Below are 22,904 nucleotides of genomic sequence, written 5' to 3'. Positions count from 1 at the left end.
GTTCCAACAGAGATGAAGGACATTAGCAGTTACTTGAATGTAACCTCTCCCAACATTTCCAAAGGCCTGCAATGCGGTTGCTGTGACCCTAGGGCCCTGATACTTAGACTTCTGGGTAATCACAGAATGAAAGTAATCTACCACAACTTAATTTTCTGAGAAGGTGAACCCTTAACTACAAGGTGCCGAAAGGAAGTCTTCAACTGCTCACGGGCCGTGGCTACAGTATTCAAATACCAAAATCATTTAGATAAACATAACCTGGGAGAAAAAACAATATGTAAGTTGGCAAAGCAGCAGTCATCCCTACTTTCAGCTAACCAATGTAATTTTGCTTCCTTCTGAAGAGGTTCTTTGACAAAAAGCATAGCCTAGTGGAAGAAGACCTCCTCAAGATTTGTCCAGTATGTTAACAAGGCTTACTACTTCTGGAATCCTGAGTGACAACACATGATCTGTATGACATGCGAACATAGAGCACATGGACAACCAAAAAATTCCAAGTTCAACCTCTTTTCCTACCATATTTACAGAAAAATTTAAAGCTTGAATTTCACTGATACTGTTTCAACTATTTCATCCTGTAAACTGCCGAAAGGTACTGGCGAACTGTCAAAACAGCAAAAACATAAAGTAGAGGGGTATACAGATAGGAAACGTCAACCAAACTTAGTCTTTGAGTAACTGAAATGTACTTCATTAGTTCTTTTCAAGAGAAAATTTCTTCGAAGTCTACATTCTTTACATGCCTTTAACCTGTGCCAAGCTCACAAAATCAGGATTATTTTCAGTTTAAGATTTATTGGTGGCACCAAATAGGATAACATCTATTTTTAAAATTTAATGTTATCAACAATCTTTTAAATTAATATAAAATCTTAGGACAAGCAGAAAGATGGCTAAACTTCATTTTAGACTTACAGTAACATCGAAGCAATTTTAAGAATGTGAATAAGACGAACTGAAGCTAAATATTGCAAAGGGAATTTTAAAAAATCAGATGTGTTAAGAAATTTTGAAGAGAAAGGAACTAATCACATAAAATTTGAGAAGGAAATATGTTCCGATTAATCAAAAGCCTGGATGAATCCTGAGACATATATTCATCCTCTGAGGGCTACAGTGAGTAGAGTCCAGGAGCTGCTGCACAGTAAGGACATATAAGACATAAGTTTAAAAGTTAAAATCAGGAGTATTTATATTTAATTTAAACTTGGTAGAGGAAATCTTCAAATGTAATTTTGAAAGTAGAATTTCTTCTTGCCTTCCTTCTTTGGTTTTTAACCATAAAAATTTATTTAGGAAAACTAAAATTATTTAAAGAAGATGCATCCAGTTCTAGAATAATTTGGCACATTTATATGTGAAAAAAATCAGAAACCAATTGATAGATCTGTAATACACACACATATATATAAACATTTTATTTTAATAATACTCTTTATCACTTCAATTTACATCATTCCATTATGAAAATGTTTAATTGAAGAGGGGATATTTCTTCAAAACTCTAAATAAGCAGAGCTTTATCAATTAAATTTACAGCAATACAGTCTTTAGAAGTACATAATTCTTCATTTTACAATACTTCTCCTTTAAAAATTTGTCATGATTTGTCACAGATTTAAAGTAGAAGGCACCTAATGCTATGAAAGGATAATACAGTATATGTAGTGTAAGAGAACCAGATTTTTTCTCAAATATTGATTCTTTCTAAAGTCCTACCAAATTTGTGTGAATATATTTGCTGCATAAATTAAACATTTTCCGTGTTAATTTGTAATATGCTACAAAACTCAAAAATATAATCCGTACCTATTATAGGCAGCTTATTTTAGCATTTTACCTGTAAGAAACACCGATCTATATACTTAAAATGATTTCTTGAAAACATTTTCATAATATAGTCCAGCATGTAACAAATAATATGTGAAAATAAAGTCTCCAGAACATTAAAATTTTATCCCTTGATTAGTTCAAATTATTTCATCAGCTGAATTCCTTGAGATGTGTAAGGCAGGTTGGTCCTTTAGATGGACTGTAGACTGAAACTTCCTATAACTGTAGTGATATGTACACAGCGACATAGCAAAGTACTTCATTATGAAAATGAAGAAAACAGACAAGAGGAAAATATGTTTTAGAGTTCCAAAGAACTGAAACTGTTATTTTTCAGACTAGGCACTGAAACATTTTTCTACAAAAACTTGCCAGAGATTGCCTCTTCACCGTATATTGTTCCATTATCAAGCTAAAAATAAAAACAAACACAGGATCATCATTAGGTTACAACTGTCATAGCTTTAATTTCTATAGTTTATATTTTTATTTTTATTTATTTATTTATTTTTTTTGCGGTACGCGGGCCTCTCACTGTTGCGGCCTCTCCCGTTGTGGAGCACAGGCTCTGGACGCGCAGGCTCAGTGGCCATGGCTCACGGGCCCAGCCGCTCCGCGGCATGTGGGATCTTCCCGGACCGGTGCACGAACCCGTGTCCCCTGCATCGGCAGGCGGACTCTCAACCACTGCACCACCAGGGAAGCCCTATATAGTTTATATTTTTAAAAGTAAATTATCTTACCATTGAAATATATATCAAACACAGCCTATATACTTAATAACTGGATACCAGAACTTGAGGCGAGTTCTAAGAACTCATGAAAGTGAGTTCTACAGCAATGTCAAAGGCTGACATCCAATACTACTTTAAGATCACAGAATAACAGTTTTATTCACGGTACATTCCACCATTACCCCTGTAAAGACAAAGACTGCTGCCCAACCTGCCCTACTTTCTTCTACTCTATTGTAGTCCATCTTCTTCAGTTTTCACTATCTCCTCTTTATCCAGCTCTCACTTCCAAAAATATCTGGGTGAGGGGTGGGTATGAGTGTGAGTATGGGAATAATGCACAGCACACTAGGGAGGGAAAATGCATAAATTATAGCATTAAAAAGCTTTAAAGAATAACTATTTGCATTTTTTTAATTTTAAAAATTAAAACAATTTTAAAAGAGCAAAATATACATACTTAGTTCTATTCTGTCCCCAAAACCTCAGTAAAAAGATAATAAAGAGATTTTTTTAAAAAAAAGTATAAACCACATGGACATAGAGAAGAACAGAGACAAGAAAAGAGCAGCCAACTCTTAGCTAGCAATGAAGAAATACAACCAGATGCCTCTGTAAGGAGGGGTGAAGAAACAACTAAAAATAGGCAGATTGGTACAAAGTTTATAGAAAAAGCAGTTAGACACTCAGATGCCCGCCCCTCACGTTTCACAGCTGGTCAAGTGCCTCTTCTCTATCCCAAGAGAAGATCTGAGGTTTATTCTCCAAAAAGGGGTAGTAACAGAGGGTCTCTGGACTGGGGAAATGCCAGGCACAATCCTCCATGGCTCAGGTAAAAGTAACATTTATATAGGCATAACAACGTAAACACTGGTTACACATCTATTCAAAATCATAGGATAAATATCCTGGGATGATGCGGAGGTAGGAATGATACAGGGCTGGAAGGCAGGCAAGTGTGGTGGGAGCAGAAGAGGGGGAAACTGAAAGTAACCTGTCCTCACGGGCCACAGTGGGAAAACCAGCTGAAGAGGCCGGAAACGGAGAAATCAAGAAAGAGAAGTATAAGCACCGTCCTTAGATGGAGAGGAAAATATGAAACAGATCAATGAAGAGTTTAAAGGGACTCCTCAGGGTGGGAAAAGAATGAAAGCGGGATAGACAGTACAGGGCAGGGGATAGCTGCATTGTACACTAAGCATTGTAGAACTCTAACTCTTCAAACTATGCACATATATAAACCATCCTAAGAGGAAAAACTAGAATAAAAAAAGACCAATCAAAGAAAAACATAAAACCAAGACAAATAGCCTTGGGTTAGAGGTGAATTTACCATGAATATAAACTTAAGCTTCATGGCCAGTGTGAATGCAACGAGTTGACAGGAGTTGTTCAATGTTCTAGGTGAAGAGGGGAAGCCCAGGTGTAATCAAGAAACATTTCAATATAAATTGTCTAAAGTTATCTCAGAAGAAAGGGACCAGAATTTCCAGAGTTTCAGTAATTTATTGTGATCTCTCGCTCTAAATAAATAATTGCTTTCCTACCTACCAAAGATATACGGTGGATATATTTCAAGGGCTCATTAAGAGAAACATAAACTATCACGTACTCTTTCTGTCATGTAAGAAATATACAAGATACTATTTCTTAAAATTAAAAAAAAATGTGGAAATGTTCTCGAAACGTTATTAAGTGAAAAGCATAGTCAGAGAATCAGGATATATATTGTGCCAGTTGTGGTAAACACACACACATACATGGAGAAGAGACTGGATATACACTGAAGTATTACATTTTTTTCTTAATTTTATACTCAGAAAAAAATATTTTTCTAAAGTGTATCATTAAGTAAAATGATGACCATTAGCATGAATATAAGTAATAGTTAAAACTTGGAATCACTGGCTTCCTTGGTGGCGCAGTGGTTGAGAGTCCGCCTGCCGATGCAGGGGACGCGCGTTTGTGCCCCGGTCCGGGAAGGTCCCACATGCCGTGGAGCGGCTGGGCCCGTGAGCCGTGGCCGCTGGGCCTGAGCGTCCGGAGCCTGTGCTCCACGACAGGAGAGGCCACAGTGGTGAGAGGCCCACGTACCGCAAAAAAACCCCCCAAAAAACTTGGAATCACTTGTGATCATTTTGTAGTGTATAGAAATATCAAATCACGATGTTTTGTACCTGGATCTAACAGTGTTGTAGTTCAAGTATAATTTAATTTTAAAAAATAAATAGATAAAAAATTTTTAATTGCCTTATTTTAGGACCATCTTGTCATTTTCCACAAGAAAGCTTGTTAGAATATTGACTGGGATTGCACTCAATCTATAGATCAGTTTAGGGATAACTGGCTTCTTTTTTTTTTTTTTTTTTTTTTTTCCTTTTTGCGGTATGCGGGCCTCTCACTGTTGTGGCCTCTCCCGTTGCGGAGCATAGGCTCCGGATGCGCAGGCCCAGCGGCCATGGCTCACGGGCCCAGCCGCTCCGCGGCACATGGGATCCTCCCAGACCGGGGCACGAACCCGTATCCCCTGCATCGGCAGGCGGACTCTCAACCACTGCGCCACCAGGGAGGCCCTAACTGGCTTCTTAATAGTACATCTTTATGGGTTGAGTCATTCAACCCATGAACACATTATTGTATCTCTCCATTTACTTATATCTCTAATTTTTCTCTGAATTATTTTTTAGTTTTCCATCTACGAGTCTTGTACAATGTTTGTTAAATGTACTTGTAAGTATTTTTAAAAGTTCATTGTTTATGGAATTTTTCTTAATTTCATTTAATTATTGTTCACTGCTACATATAGAAATAATAGGAAGATATTTTTTATATTGACACTGTATATGTGATCTTGCTAAACTCAAGTATTCTAGTAACTTTTTTTGCTAATTCCTTAGAATTTCTGAATATAATCATGCAATCTGCAACTGAATACAATTTTACTTCTTCCTTTTCAAAAAACAAACAAACAAACAAAACTTGGGAATCACTTAATTTGACTAAGGTACTATATTGTATGTGTTTTAAACTTACCAAGTATTTAATTCTTTTAACAACTTTGTGAGGGAGGTTCTACTGCAACCCCATTTTACAGATAAGAAAGCTGACGCACAGTGAGGTTAAGAACCTTGCATGAAGTCACAGAGCTAGTACATAGAGAAGCTGGAATTGGAACCCAGGAAGTTTGACTCCAGAATTGGACTCCCTTAGCCTCTAAGCTGTATTGCCTCTCAAACAACTAAAAATGGAAAATCGATTCTGTATTTGAGCAATACAAGAATAAGAACCTTATTCAATACTACTGTCAGCTAACATACAAACCTGGACTACAGCTAACTAGCTCCATCCTCCTGAGAAACACCGTGCATAGGAATGAGACTCTCACACTGTTCACTGTCTTCTGAAACCCTTAAAAAAAGACAATAGTTAGGAAAGCTTTAGACCTGAGGAACCCTTAAAAATGATCTACTCCACTGGCTGAGGCTTGAGGTCAGACCTAAGACAAGGTCAAGACTACCCAACAAATTGTCCCAAATTCTTTTTAGAGCAGAATGTAAAAAGGTTTCTCTCTCTTAAAAAGAAAGAAATTGAAAAAAAATGGAGGCAATGTTATCATATTTTATTATGAATTTTTTCAAACAAACAAATGTTTTCTACATTTAAATTTGTTTTAGCAAAACAGTAAGCACTTTGGTTGTACCTGTGAATCAAAACATTAAAAAAAAAAGCAGTTGGGAAGAAACTATCTTATCACATGAAGGGTCTGAACAAATTCTTTTATCTGGCACTGTACATATAAAATTATAATCTTTTAAAAATTCTTCACAGAATCTCTAAAAAGCTACGCCGGCATGATATGATTCCTAATTTACTTAGTAAACATTATTTTTAAAAAATCTGTATTAGAACTTAACCTACCTCTGAATTCGATGTTTCCTGCATATAAAGGCAAAAATTCTTCTGATTCCCACCATCACAGGATCCCAATTATTATAATGGCACAGGAGAGTTACAATAAAAAATGAAAAAAATACAGGGATAGCGCCTGCAAAAAATAACCAAGAAAACTGCACCTAAAAATAAGAGATAGAAAAACAACAAAACACCCACAATTATCATTAAGACAATTTTCCCTTTAACATAAGTTTTCCACTTATGATAACTTGCAGGAATAAACTAAAACACCAAGAAAATAATACTAATCATTGACAACATTTTAAGTATGTTATTATTAAATATAAGGATTCAGGACTTCAACATATTAACCACTTGTTTAAATTACCAACAAAAATACTTCTTGCTTGGAAAATAGCCTAAAGGAAAGCATGCTTTTCACTAATAAGTACAGGCATAGTACATCAGAAACAGAATTATGAAATTTTAAGCATTTGCCTTACACATCACATTGCCCATTTTTTCTTTACTGATTACTGCCTGTTCTCAAGTTGATTCTTCCCCTTTAGTTCCTGAAGTCATTTTTAAAAACTCCCATTTTTGAAAAACTAGGTTATGCTATTGCTATGATATGTTGTGTTATGTTATGGTTCTTAAGACAGTACTAAAAACAGATGAAACTCAAGTAAAACTTTTGCAAACATTTTATTGATGAAATATAGCTTGATTATCTAGTAACAAATGAAACAGAAATTTTCAAAAGGAAATCATGACTAAGTACAATAAAGATTACAAAGAGAAATACTTTTGGCCGTGAGAAGCCCTCAGATTGCCAAGCCTGACCCTCCAATCCATCATTTTATCAGGGTGGTCAAGAAAATTAAAAATGAGATGCCATAAAGTTACCAAAAAAAAAAAAAAATCATTCTTTCCTTTACCATCTAGATTCAACTAAGGATCAAAAACAATTGCTAAAAAGAGCCTGCACTGATTAACTATTGAGACTCAGCTGCAACACACTGGTGGTTTGCTTTCAAAATAATGACAAAAACAGTAACTCCTATCTTTAAAATAGGGAAGAAAAACTGCTTGCCCTCTCTAAGCATTAAAAAAATGAGGCTGAGAATCAAAGGCAAGACTCCCTCTGGTGGAAAACATATACTATTCCATTTCATACCACCCATTAGTCAGAGTAAAGGGGTTTTGTGAGAATAATGGTTGTTTTATGAGGGACTCATCATGCGTAACACAAGAAAAAACACTGACAACTTTTAACATGCACGTTCTGCTCGTATGGCACACACACACAGGCTGAGTCAGGATAAGAACAGCCAGCAGTAAGTACTAAAAAGCCTTCACACTGTTATCAAAGTATTGGTATAACATATTCTTGGAATATTTGCCAGAATATGTAATAATCTAGAAAGACCATGATGAACATAAATGACCCAAGAAAGGAAAAAGTATAAAGAACTTATGACTAATGAGAGTTAAAAATGCAGATATAGTTGATAGAATGATTTCATGAATATTCAACTAAAAACCCTATTTTAGAACTGAAAAAAGCAAACTTTATAAAGGTAAGTAAAACTCTAGATGACTTTTAAAGGCAAAGTTCACTTTTAACAATGCAGTTATTTATATGTTGCCGAATAATAATAAAAAAACCTTTTAATTTGATTTCCAACAAGCTATGAAGACACTTTTTTAAAATGAAGACATTTATTAACAATGAAAATTGCCTAAGTAAACAAAAAGAGTCTAACTCCTGAATATATCTGAATATAAACCTGAAAACAATCAGGGATGCTTCCTATTATACCAAATACCAATAGGTTAAAAATATATATATATTTTAAGCTCAATAAATAAAGTTGATAAGTGCTAAAATTTCAGAAACTATATATAAATATGCTTGGATATTAGAATAAAAAAAAACCCAGGAAAGTAGGTTTCTCCTACCATGTTTCTATTACAGGTCTGGGCATACCCTGCTACTTTTACCAGAAGGTATCTTCCTGCCCTCAATTCCCACCAAAGGCCCAGCCTACTCATTTAACTGATTCCCTAATCTTGATGCAAAGACAATCAAGAAATGACTGTTGGTATGTTTTTCTAATCTATTATATATACATACATTTTCCCCTTGTGTTTTGCCTTCATCTTAAAATATTTGAACAAATGACATAATCATTTAATAAAATTAAATCCGCTGTTACAGTTCTTTTTAAAAAATTCAAAAGTAAAATTAACCTTCAATTTTTATTTATCAAATCTGCAAAAAAGCCGATGCTTTCAAAATATCAGTATGGTAAAGTTCATTTACACAGCAATCTACCAAAATCCTCTAATAAGCAGCACTTCCCTAGTTTCACTAGAATAATTTTGACTGATATTCAAGATTATGACCCTGAGATGTGGAAAGACCTGGATATTATTTAAATCTATAAAAGGATTTAATGATATATGATTTTAGTGTTACGTATATTTTATAATATTCACATTTCTTGAAAATGCATGGTATATGTAAGATAAGTAATTCTCAATTACAAAGATTTCCATTCTTTTTTTTTTTTTTTCTTTTTTCTTTTTTTTTTTTTTTTTTTTTTTGCGGTATGCGGGCCTCTCACTGCTGTGGCCTCTCCTGTTGCGGAGCACAGGCTCCGGACGCGCAGGCCCAGCGGCCATGGCTCACGGGCCCAGCCGCTCCGCGGCATATGGGATCCTCCCAGACTGGGGCACGAACCCGTATCCCCTGCATCGGCAGGCGGACTCTTAACCACTGCGCCACCAGGGAGGCCCCAAGATTTCCATTCTTAACCATGACAGATAAATTAGAATTTATTGAACCATAAAACAAAATTAAATACCACAGAATTGTTTTTTTTAAATAAAGAGGATACATATCACTGAGAGTATTTTGCCTTTTGCCTTTATCCTAAAAACTGCATGAAGATCTAAAGAAAAATAAAAATCTGATTTTAACTTCTACATATTATAAGCCTTTGGGCTTTCAAGTATTTCTTCTTCAAATTATATTAAACCAAACCACACACACACACATCATTTTGTTACTTAATATTGGCATTAAAAGCTTACAAATATTGAACTGAGTGATAAAAGGCTACACATCTTTTAGTGTGAGTCAGTGGCACATCTTTGTCTCCCTAGTACCCCTAGAAGCACTAAAGAAACTTCTCCCTTTGGGCTGCTGGGAGGGACCCTCCACCCCAGTTCTCTTTTCTGCAATGTTATCATGGCTAGCGTTTATCAAAAGAACCCTCACATTCAGACCAGGACTTCACAGACGAGGGAAGGAGCACCCGCCCTGGTGAGTCCAGACAGAAATGAGCAATCACAGAGAAATGACGTTATTCCTGTGCCACTCACATTTATGGGAGTATTAACATAGTGTTAAGAAACCTCTGGAGTCTATCTTAGAAATCAAAACACTACTCTTTGTATGATTAAACTATATCCCCTATTCCATACCACCGACTCACCAAAGAACATTTGGAACATAATCAGCTCCAAAACTGGAGAACTATATATAAAGACACTGCCTTTAATTTAGAAATTAAGGAAAAATATTGAAAGGCTAAAAAATGCAACACATTACCCATTTCTTTGGTACTTTTTATATCTCTTTGTAATAAAACAGCTTGGAAGAGAAGGCATCAAGTATTATTCATGGTCATCTTTATAATTTAGTCACATTCCTTACCTTTCATTAGCTCTGTTTTTTTTTTTTTTTTTTTTTGCGGTATGCGGGCCTCTCACTGCTGTGGCCTCCCCCGTTGCGGAGCACAGGCTCCGGACGCGCAGGCTCCGGACGCGCAGGCTCAGCGGCCATGGCTCACGGGCCCAGCCGCTCCGCGGCATATGGGATCCTCCCAGACCGGGGCACGAACCCGTATCCCCTGCATCGGCAGGCGGACTCCCAACCACTTGCGCCACCAGGGAGGCCCCATTAGCTCTGTTTTAATAATACACTTAAAATATCTAAAAAATAGTTTGCCTTACCTTTTGCATACACATGTCAGCTATTATGGACAGAGGTATTGTAAGGCTTAGTGCAAGTGTGCCTATCAGTGATGAGGTAAGAAAGCAGCCCCTAAAAAGAAAAAAAAGAAAATATACATTTCCATATCAAAAAAGTAAAAGAACCAAAGAAAAACAATGATCAAAAACTATCTACCTTACAATATAGGCAAGAGAGATCAGGAGCAAAAATAAAAGCTCAGGATGGACTAAGACATAATAAAAAATAAAGTTACTAAGATCATTCCTACAGTTTATCTTCAAATATTAAAAATCCAATATATAAGTATACAAATTTCAAAAGATTTTATGTTATTTTCTAGATCTGCTTACAGATGTTATTCAACTTTTGATGTATAGCTTATATTTTATTAACATTTTTAATAAAACTGTCAAAAGAGTTCTTATAGTTTTGTGATAATGATACTTAGCTAACAAAGGAAACAGCTATATTAAAATTTCAGGACAATACCTCATAACACAGACTTTAACAAGGTGATAAGCCAACAGGTGGGTCTGTCATTAAAGCAAAAAAATCTCACCCTCGTTAAAAACTAAAGTAGTCTTTAGATGTGGGCTGCTCTTTTGATTTGGCTTAATATCGGAAAAAAAGAACTTGAGTATTTTTCAGGGATATTTCCTTGTTGTTTTTCATTTTTCTAGCAATTGTCCTAACCAAAACCTAAGCTCTTCATTTTATTTTCACCTTGAACTATCAATGTTGGTATCAAATTTTGACATACCAACTGCATATAATTTTATATAGTTGAAGGAAAAAAATGAAGGAAAGCATTATATTGAATAGATATTTGGGTATACAAGAAGAAAATGAATCATAGGCCAAGATAAAACCATAATGTATATAATTAGGACTACAGACCCATGGAAATCATAGGCAAGTAAATTCTAGCTCAGTATATGTTAGGATTAACAATGCTGTCCTACAATAAAAGAGGCTATCTCTTGATAAAGTGTCACTTGAAGTATTCACCAGAGGCTGGACAATTAGTTCTTATTGATGTGGTAAAGAAAACTCAAGTGCTAGTCCACTATTCATGAGCTGATCTGTGAAAAGAGGGTTCAGGGATCAAATATCATTTTTTTAATTAAAAATTTTTTAAATTAATTAATTAATTTATTGGCCACACTGCAAGGCTTGCAGGCAGGATCTTAGTTCCAGGACCAGGAATCAAACCGGGGCCCCCCGCAGTGAAAGCGCTGAGTCCTAACCACTGGACCACCAGGGAATTCTCTTGTTTTTTGTTTTTTTTTAATGCAGTATATGTTCTTAGAGATTTATAATGCAAAGTAGAATCATACTGAGTCTGAGATGAAGTATTAAAAACCCTCTTTGACTTATACCAGCTTTTCCCAATCTAGATGATGGCTGAATACATCTGATTTATTTTTTTTAATTAATTAATTTACTTATTTATTTTTTGGCCAAGCCATGTGGCACGCAGGATCTTAGTTCCCCAACCAGGGATCGAACCTGTGCCCCCTGCAGTGGAAGCTCAGAGTCCTAACCACCAGACCACCAGGGAATTCCCCATTTGATCTATTATTCATTCAACATGCTCCAGGAAATGCTAAGACAGAGGACTAGGTGGATAATCTCACATCTATACTAGCAGTACAATATATGGAGTTAACAGTGCACTTAAAAAATTTTTTTTCCAATAAACAATGAGTGACAAGTACACATCTTTAATTTCCAAAAAATTCACAATTGCACTTTTAAATCTTTAGTATACTACTCAGCACCTGATTATATATGCTGAAGTTTATTGTCTATTTATAGTTAAACATACAATAATCTTGCCTTCCTAGAAAGAAATCATCATACATGTAAAGATTATGACTTCTGATTTAACTATTTTTAATGATCTAGAAAGGTATAAAGTACGTAGATATGCTCCTTATAATTGTTTTGAGTTACCAACAACACCTAGAATTGAAGGGATATGAAGTTTGTTTCATTACTGACTAACCTACTGCTTTTGAGTTGTAACCATAAGTATGCTTAAATGCTTGAGCGTAGAAGTGTATCTGAAAAATAAACCTTTTTGAGGTCCTGAAAAATCCACCCCAGGTAAGGATAAACATAGCTCTGATCATAATATATGACCTTGAGTGTCCAGTTTAGTCAACAATAAACACTCATATACACAGTTGGGATTATAAATTGTGTTCCTTCTGTAGAGAATAACTTTGCAATTCTCTCAAAATCTAAAGTCTACACGTTTGATTCAGTCTTTTCAGTATTTATCCTATAGAATACTTACATGTATATGCAAAAACATATATGAGGATGTTCAATGCCATATTATTTACAAAGCAGAAGACTACAAACTAAAATGTCTCTCAAGAAGGAACTGGTAAAACACATTATGTTCTATGCATTATGTTACATAACAGATTGGAGCATAACAGATTAGAGTACTTCATAGGCTTTAAAAAAAATGAATCTAGTGGCTGATATGTAAAGATTTACAAGACAGTAATTTGTGTATAGAATGATGTCCATAGTTTGCATGTTAAAAATAAAACAAATTGGAGGAGGGAGGATTAAGAGACTGATAACACACTTCTGTATATACAGACAATTTTGCAGAAGGCTTAGAAGTTAATACTCGTTGCCTCTGGGGAAAAGAAATGAAAATTTGGGGCAGAACCTTTTCATTGTAATCCATTTGTACATATTACTCTCTTAATTTAAAAAAAGTTAAATACAAAAAGAATAAAAATATTTCAAAACATGTCATTTATTATTTCTTTAACTGTAAAATTTTCCAAGGGAGCAAACTCAGGAAAGCTCACATAATAGAGAGATTACATATGTCACAACTCATATTCATTCATCCCCAAAGCCTACATTAAAATCTGCTGACATAATAAAACTCTAGTGTATATATTTATTAAAAATAACTCTCTCGATAAAGAATGAGTATTTTAATATTTGTAAATTTGTGGTATAGTCCATGTTTATTATGAGTCTCAATGTAATACGAACCATACTAAACCTTTCTCTCATCTAATATACAAAAATTTTTTTAAATTATTTCTTTCAAATATGTAAAAACTCCTTGCTTTGAAATTTTCTAATCTAAGCTAAACTTAGAAAAGTAGGGAATACAAACTTCTGTTAAAATACAGTGAGTGCATAATTGTTTAAAGCATATGGTTCACTGGGTTGAACCCTATGAAACTGCCATCAAAAATGGTTTAAGATCAACAATTCCTTATGGTTCAACTAAGTTCAATCAAAACACTACCAATAAACAGTTTCATCTGCCCAGAACCAAGAGTGGAAAGAGGCAAGAGAAATGATAGAACAAAAGAAGTGATAGGACAAAAGAATGAGACATATGGTACATATTAATATATAAAATAAAATATGTAATTCTTTTTGGTTAAAAAAAAATGAGCACCTCAAATAATTTGTACAAAATGAGCAGATTTTTGATACCAAAGAGTTTTAGATCAGCAAAGGAATTTAATTACATAAATTACTACAATACAAAGTAAATCTTTAAGTACTACACGAAAGGGAGTGAGTACAGAGGATATCAAGAAAATAGAGATATTTCCTTAATTGGAGCAGGGAGAGAAATGTAGGCAGAGCATTAAGGAAGACTTGATGGAAAAGGCTATTTTTGTTGCAGTCTTTTGCAAGGGAAAACTAGTCAGTAGTCTTAAATGGTATATAATAAAATACATTTAGGAATGTAAGTACAATTTGTGTTTCTTTTAAAGTTCATATTAGATGGAAACAGGACTAAGTATTAAGCTCTCTATTTGAAGTTGTCTTAAACTCCATATATGATACTGCTGTCAAACTATTTTAAGATTATTATCATATATCAACATAGCTGATATTACAACATATCAAACTATGTTAAAATCTCAAGTTAATCAGAGCTTAGGGTTTATATATCTGCCTCACTCATATGAAAAGTCCTGAGAATAAACAAAACAAAAAAGTCTATGAGCAACCAAACAGACATTCCAAAGTCTCCTGAATAAACAAAGTCCCCAGATTCTCACTTAGAATTCATGTATTCATACCTGGGATACACATCTCCTAAGTGTGACTGTCCATTAGATAATGATGCCTTTAATTAGCATAACACGCTACTTTCTAAAACATTCTATAAATTCAGATCATTCATATTCATTTATTCATTCAGCAAAATTCATGAGCTCCTTCTATGTGCAAGCCACTACTCTATGCAATGGGTACACAGAAATTAAAAAACAAAACACAGTTCCTGCTCTAATGGGGTTACTGTATTAAGCTGTAAGTGTGTGGGGTGGGAAGGTGCACAGGAGGGGCCATCAAAAGACAGAAGAAATAGAAATGCTTAAACTAGCCAAAAGTCAATAAACTCATAACTAATAAATCATAGGGTAATAAACAGTACATACCACAACCACAGGAACTCTGAGAGCACTGTTCCAATAAGGCCATTAATGATAATGCACATTAATACTACTTTATTGGGAAACTCAAAGTCCTCAAATCCAGTATAATGAAGTAAAAAGAAACCTGGCCATAAGAGCAGCAGATTAAAGAGACCTACAAAACCTAAACATGTATAAAAGAGAGAAAAGTTAGTAACTGTGATTTATTTCAATTTTCCAAACTTATAACTCTACAATCGGAAAACGTTAGATTTTGCACAAAGGGCTTCAACAGGTTTCCTTAACTGAAATTTCCGTTACTTTTGTTTTTAAGTAAGTCTTAGGGAGAGATCAACACAAGAAAAAACTTTATCAAGCAACTGGTGATCACTGAGTCTTCAAGGTTCAACTATCCCACTGTATGGAGCAACTACTGCAGAACAAACCACTTAGAACAATTCAGAAAGAAGGGTTGCTAACCTTAGATTATAATAATATAGTGTCCTAGAACTTAAAGGAATAACTGGTGCGTGTATGTGTGTGTGTATTCAGTCTAAATTATGAAGAGGAACTAGACGCTTTACTCTCTGATTTGAATCATATTTATGTTTAAAGCAGCCGTGCTATGCTAGGAATAATGGAGGAGGGTCCCCTAAAAAGATAAAATTTTTGCTTCCCTCCTTCCCAAGAGCTCATAAACTAGTCTGTGAGATTACATACATACACCAATAGCTATTCAAGTATGAACTAAGCATGGGCTATGTGTAAAGGAAGGCTATAATATTTAGTGGATAAGTGTGTGCTCTGCAGTCTGATTGCCCTGGGTTCCAATCCCAGCTCTACCATTCACTAGTACTGTAATCTTTAGGCAAACTTTAGGCAAGATGCTCAATCTCTTGTAAACCTCAGTTTTCCAATCTATAAGTGTAAAACAATATTTAATTAGGTTACTAGGAAGATTAGACAAACACATAAAATACAGCACAGTATATGGCATGGAGTAAATAGTTAATAAAGGCTAGTTATTATTATTATAGAAACGTACGCTTATATAAGACTACAACATGTGAATGTAAAGAAAAAATATTATAATTTTATAGTAATTTTTATTGGACTTTGTATATAGTTTAACACCACAATCCCACTATGAGATCCAGAGGTAACTATAGAGGTTTCCTAAAAGAAAATTAAATTACAGTAGGTATGTATTTTATATTTGCTGCTAAATAATAAACTAGTATTTAGGATGCCTAGTTAAATCTTAATAGGGCTGGAGCACCTACTCTCATCTGCTGCTGAAGATTCACAGGACCTGCCTTCTCTGAAGGACTGTCTCGGACAGCGACCAAGTCTGCCTTTCCCAGCAAGATGCCACCCCTCCCCACTCCACACCCTGTGCAGCCGAATCCTAATGGCTCTAGGCCAGGACAGCTCTGAGGAGTGCCTAGACACATTACCTGCTCCCACTGCGCTCCCTGCCCAGGGACCTGCGATGAGCTGGGCCACGCCCCGACCGTACCAGAGGTCGCGGGGTTCTCTCCCCTCCTCTACTCTGCCCCTCTCATGCCCTTGCCAGGCTTTCCTGCAGGGCACCCCTTCAGTGGATCTCCCGCACCAAATCCCCGTCTCATACCCTGCTTCTAGGAAACCCAACTTAAGACACCTAGTGATAAAAAGGAACAAAACAACACACATACAGAAGGCTTGTATAGTATTAAAAAGTTGTTCTAATTAAAACACCAAAATTTGGCATGATCAAGAACCAAATCTCTTTTCTGTTCCCTGAACTATGAAACCTATGAAAACCCGCATTTAGTAACAACTTTTGGATCTAGAGATAAAAGATCCAAATCCCTTCACCGGTTCTCTAGACCCTCCAGAAGGCAGCCACACGCACTTCTGTTCTTCCCTAAAGCGAACACTCCAGCACAGTGGATCTACTCACTGTTCCCTGCTCTGCCCTGATCACATCCCAATGCCGAAAGAACCCTCCACATCCCAACCCTAACTACTAAGTACTTCTCCAACCCTATCTATTCTAAAGCCCATGTCAAATTCACATTGCTTTCCATATCATGGCACATGTGAAGAAAATCAACCAAGTTGTATGTCTGTTACTACTCTCCAATAAGAGTAGATAGATAGGCAACTTTTCTTGAAAGCCGCCAATCCTAAAAAAGAACACTGTAAAATATTAACATTTTAATCCATTCCAGATGGAATTTTCTATGACTTTGAAATAAGACATCATTAAAATTAGCTTCGTATTTAAAGTATACTTATTGAAGTCTCTACTTGAAAGGAACTTGAGTGATCACCCAGTCCAGCGGCTTTTCAAAGGTTTAATTTTTGTTAATCTTTAGGTGAAGATATACAAACTATTCTTAGCAGAAAAATCATTTCTACAAATTAAATTATAATGCTAAAAAACCAACAAAGCAGAATTGCTCCAGCAGAAGCAGCAAAGGAGTCTGAGAACCAGACTCACACGTGCAACGCCACCTCCTTCCAACCTTCTCAGGATCCTCCGTAAATCAGCTACTAACCTAGTCCAATCTTCTCATTTTCAGATGAGAATGAGATAAATGAAGTTATAACAGCTAGAGTCCATGTCTCCTGGTTCCCTGTAAGCTGCACTTTGAATTCTCATCACCATGCTTCTTTATCTATTGATATTCAGATATCTTTTGGAAGATATCTTGTCAATGTGCTCTTCTTTTGCAATCCTAGATATCACAAGTTCTTTACTGAGCTGATTTCAGGCAAAGGAGAATTTATAAATCATATTAGGCATTTACCAAAATTAAGAATTGATGCCAGAAACTATAACTGGATAATTTGAAAATCTATGTCATAAAAGAATCTGAGTCTTAAAGATAACGTGCAAATGGAAAACCTTCAAAAGACCTACAATCTTTAGTAAAAACAAGTACATAGACTGAAACAGTATTATACGTATCATTTTGGGGCAGTTTCCCCAATTACACTTCTAACAATTCAAAAAAGGCAAAATGTATAATACAACAGGTATACACGCACATGCTTATAACAGCATAACCTGTCATATCAGTGAGGAAAATATCTGATTCACAGGCTGAAGACATTAATTCGAAAAAGGTGTTAGAAGGAATTTCTTTACCTCACACTGAGGGAATGAGCATTTCCTCACAGGTGCACAACTATGCAGAACAAGGTAAGAGAAAAACATTGAGACTGGACGTCATCATCTTTAAAATCTAATGGTTTTAAAGAATCATATGGGGGAGTGGGAGGGAAGCCTTCCCTATTCCCTCCAAAAAAAACAAAAACGAAACCCTAAGTAAATCATTCAGAGTAAACAGCCTCACAAGTTAAACATAGTCTTACCAAAGAACATTGGAATATCCAACTTATCTTCTCTGTCTACTTTTCTCTTGATCATAACAATATAGACTGCATAGAGCATGGCTCCAACAAGAGACCAAATGGAACCTGTAAAAATCAAGATAATAATTTAAAGCATCTGTTCATTAACTCATTTAAAATTTGACACAGTCAGCTCCTATTTCAAGAAATGAGTATTCAAATATGAAAAGATAAAGTATAACCCACCTTATCCATGGCCTCCAGGAATACAGGAAGGAGGTTAAAGTATAAACAAATAAATGCAAAAACATTCACCTCAATGATCTAACCAATGTTATACATGTTATATTACCAACGTTTTGGTATTTAATTTTGAAATGCATACTTCATATTGTCCCCTACGTAAGCAATTATGACACCTGACACAGCCAACTTAACGCTTCCTTCCCTCTCTAAGCTGTTGTTTATATTGTTCTCCCCACTGCTATGTATAATTTTTAATATACATTCTACCACCATTTTCAAGACCCTGTTAAAGTCCCACCACTGCCACCAAGCATCCTCCTTCTACTCCACTGAATTTCCATCCTCCTTGTCTTCTATTTTAGATAATGTAATACTTACTATAGTTAAATACAGTGTTATTTTATTCTCTACGGGCTTCATTTTGTTAATCATATATTATTGATTAAAATCAAAAACTCCTTGACAACTGCAAACACATAATGCATACTTTTTAATGTTCTAAAATATCTAACATAATGTAGGGCTCACAGTACCTGAATAAATATGGATTCTCTTTAATATATTAACTCACACGCAAGAACATTTAAGTCAGCCTTTAAAAACAGCTGTATAAGGTGCTATCTGCCAGGTGACCATATTCAATACTTTAATCAATTATCCAAAAGTCCAGTGTTTCATTAAATCTATTTATTATTACTATTACTACTAAACTATTTTTAAAAAGCAAAGGGAAAGCCTGTCAACAAAATCTCTCACACACACACAACAAATATATATATTGTGTTACACATACAGATCTGCTCTGGGTGAGAAAGAGGTAAGGCAGTTCAAGACACAGCTCCCTGGGCAGTAACCAGGAATAGTTTAGAAAGCACTGTTGTATTTAATAAACTTTAAATGTCTAAAGAAAGTATCCAGAAGGAGGGACTTCGCTGGTGGTCCAGTAGTTAAGACTCCACGCTCCCAGTGCAGGGGGCCCAGGTTCAATACCTGGTCAGGGAGCTAGATCCCGCATGCTGCAACTAAAGATCCCACATGCCACAACTAAAGATTCTGCATGCCGCAACTAAGATCCTGCATGCTGCAACTAATACCCGGCGCAGCCAAGTAAATAAATAAATAAATAAATAAATAAATAAATAAAGTATCCAGAAGGAAACCAGTTAAGCTAGAGTCTGATTACCCTTCTTTTGTTAAATCTAAACAATGGATCAAAAACAAAGTGTTTACTGTAGTCGTAACTGTTTCAGGCAAGAATCAGAAGTGAATGACAAAATTAGCAGGTAGGTACAAGCATGATGGATAGGATGTATGTATAGTCTCAGTATCTCTTACAAGATGATTATTACTTACAAAGGGAAAAATCAGTAACTACACTGGAGCAACCTGACACACCACTTTAAAATTAATGTCACCAGTAATGGGACAAATCAACATCATGTGCCTTCTGATATGATGTACTTATCAGGACACAATATTACTTCCATGGTATTCTTGCCAAAAATGCACAACATAAATTTAACCATAAGGAAATATCAGACAAACTCAGATTGAAGGACATTCTACGAAACAAGTGGACAGTATCCTCCAAAAATATTAAAGTTATGAAAGACAAAAAAAGACTGAGGGATAGTTCCAGATTAAAGAAAACTAAGGAAACATGACAACTAAATGCAACAAATGATGTTGGACCAGGAAAAGAACATTAGTGGGAAAAATGGTGAAATCTGAAAAGGATCTACAGACTAAATAAAAATTATTGTAATCACTGTTAATTCCTGATTTTTAAACCTGTACTGTAGTTATGTACATTGCAAATAGTTAAGAGAATCTGGGGGAGGGCTATATGAGACTTCTGTGAAATATTTTTTAATTTTTTTACATTATTTTCAAAGGAAAAGTTAAAAAAAAAGGCCTTGTTACTGCTCACCCTGTGTGTGTGTATGCACACATGTGTGTGGACATGCACATGCATGATGACACGCACAGAACTTTTCTTGTATACTCTAACAGAAAGAATGCAGAATCAGATACTTACCAATTGGGTCTCTTCCAGAAGATTTTTCAGACCCTGACAGGTTTACCAGCACAACACCTCCGATGCTATGAGAATAACAGTCATTACTGACAAGTAAAATAATAAATTCCTTCAACAGACTAACCTCAAAGATCAAAATTATTTACAAGTAATAAAGATTAATCTCAACTTTGGGTAAAACTATCAAAGAATTAATGATTTAATTAATAATATCTAACAATATTATCAGTATAGTATAAGTGCTGTACTTATATTAACTCATTTAATCCACATAAAATGCCCAATATTACCTTATAAGGAAGGTATTATTATTATTATCACCCCCATTTTACACATGAGAAAATTATACATAATGCACAAAGAAATGAAGTAACTTGACCAAAATCACACAGCTGGGATTGAAACGCAGGCAGTCTACTTCCAGAGTCCAGTGTTCTTACCTGCTATGCTATCTTCTGCCTTTCAATTAGGAAAAAATTAACCAACTTGTCATCCCTCTTCCAATCTTTTTTGGCAATGTACAAATATCAAAACCCATATAGGGCTTCCCTGGTGGCGCAGTGGTTGAGAATCCGCCTGCCAATGCAGGGGACATGGGTTCGTGCCCCGGTCTGGGAAGATCCCACATGCCACAGAGCGGCTGGGCCCGTGAGCCATGGCTGCTGAGCCTGTGCGTCCGGAGCCTGTGCTCCGCAATGGGAGAGGCCACAACAGAGAGGCCCGCGTACCGCAAAAAACAAAACAAAACAAAACAAAAACCCATATAAACCTAGCAATGGCACTAACTCTCACTGGTAAAACCGAAATTTATGGTAAAACTATCCTTAAATATTTAAATAATTAAATTAATCCCATTATTTTAATGTACAAATAAGACCAAATTAAGGATGTAGAGAAATCAAGAGGTTATTCCTTCATTCAACTGCTGCTTATTGAGCTAAACTTCAGGTTAAGCAATGAACAAGAGAGATGTGGTTCCTGTCCTCATGCAGCCTTATACTGTCTTTCTATTTCTATGTATCTTTCTACTTTTATTAAGACAATGAAAAGAAAAGTTAGAAATAGGCATGAATTTTGAACAAAGTTGGATAAACCTCATCACTTCACTATGACAAATATACTGTATTTCCCTAATGCAAAAATATGTTTGGCTAAAACATGGGCCAATCATGCAAAAAGAATAAATTCTTAGTGTCCATAAAGTCTAAATGGTAAATTAGTTGGTTCAACCAAATTGCCCATGGAAACTACCATGGTCAAGTTACCCTTATATCTAAAAGACAGAAACACCACTTACGTGATTGCCAAGTGCCAGTCTCTACGATAATCACTTTCTATATACAACCCTCCAAACTTTAAAACAAGACTGCAAAGTAGTAGATGATACTATCATCATTTTGTCATCTAGGAAATCCTCTCAAGAGAGTTTAGGGCAAGTGCCCAGGGGCAAAAAGCAGAGCTCTGATTCAAACCCAGCTCTGATAGTTCAGAAACACTAATCTTTCTGGTAAATTATTCTGCTACCTTCTCTGATTTCTGATTTTCTCTCACAAAAACAACAGCTTCATCAAACCAACATGTCTTTTTTGAGTATTGACTGTGAGCAAAGCTTTAAGCTAGGCCTTTGATGACACCCAGAAGTAGAAAACAAGGTTCTGACCTTCAAGGGTTTATAATCTCGTAGGCATACAAAGTTAAATAAAGTAAAAGATTTAAATTAGTCATTAATGATACTTATGTATTGTATTACAAACAGTAATACAAAATTGCCAGATAATTTATACAGAAATAATTGGAAGATTGAGGCTGAGACAATCAGAGAAGACTGCAGTTTAGATTTCTAGAAGTGGGAGAAGTGAAAACTAAAAACTAAACAAAAAGGGGAACTTGTTTTACGAAACGGAAACAGAAACTTGGGAGTTTATGAGGATTAACATGCAGTTAAACGTGAATGTCAGTACAATACTTGGCAGTCCACAGTCGCATGAATGGGAACCAAAGCTGCTCTAGGGTCCTCCCTCCAGTTACCTTCCCCAGGAAGGTTTTGAAAACTAGCCAAGGATGTGATGCAGAGCTGAGTAGCATAATGTCCCTTTAAAACCTTTTATCCTCATCTGTCTTTGCCTATACAGTATATTATAATATAAACTATCGTCTATCATTACCAGAAATGCTTTAAACGTTGCATTTTTAAGCAGAATAAGCTAGCTATTCCACTATATTCTTACCTTAAAATTACAGCTAATAGTTTAGAAAGAGTAAATCTATCTCCACTGTTACTTGGAAACATTGCAGCAAGGATTAAGGTAAAAAGTCCTATGGAGAGAAAAGGATAAAAAAAAAGATACATTAGCTTAAATACT

General features: G+C 35.4%; 1 protein-coding gene across 6 annotated transcripts in view; it reads right to left on the bottom strand.

Moving 5' to 3' along the window:
- Positions 1-1,442: 1,442 nt before the first annotated feature.
- Positions 1,443-22,904, bottom strand: part of SLC35F5 (solute carrier family 35 member F5) — a 178,590-nt gene continuing 157,128 nt past the window's right edge. For 5 of the 6 annotated variants that reach the window (XM_060107151.1, XM_060107152.1, XM_060107150.1 and 2 more), the window contains 8 exons: positions 22,770-22,857; positions 20,542-20,606; positions 18,279-18,383; positions 14,937-15,096; positions 10,491-10,581; positions 6,492-6,646; positions 5,895-5,981; positions 1,443-2,251 (listed from right to left, as the gene is read on the bottom strand). In XM_060107151.1, coding sequence (XP_059963134.1) covers positions 5,906-5,981; positions 6,492-6,646; positions 10,491-10,581; positions 14,937-15,096; positions 18,279-18,383; positions 20,542-20,606; positions 22,770-22,857 — 740 coding nt within the window. In that variant the 3' untranslated portion in view covers positions 1,443-2,251; positions 5,895-5,905. Of the gene's footprint in view, positions 2,252-5,894; positions 5,982-6,491; positions 6,647-10,490; positions 10,582-14,936; positions 15,097-18,278; positions 18,384-20,541; positions 20,607-22,769; positions 22,858-22,904 lie in introns of those variants that run through there. The other variant, XR_009533227.1, reaches the window with a different exon arrangement.

This window comes from Mesoplodon densirostris, chromosome 8 (genome assembly GCF_025265405.1).
Source record: "Mesoplodon densirostris isolate mMesDen1 chromosome 8, mMesDen1 primary haplotype, whole genome shotgun sequence".
Classification (NCBI taxonomy): Eukaryota; Metazoa; Chordata; class Mammalia; order Artiodactyla; family Ziphiidae; genus Mesoplodon; species Mesoplodon densirostris.
The sequence above is the reverse complement of the archived record's forward strand: the minus strand, read 5'-3'. Positions and strand labels throughout refer to the sequence as shown.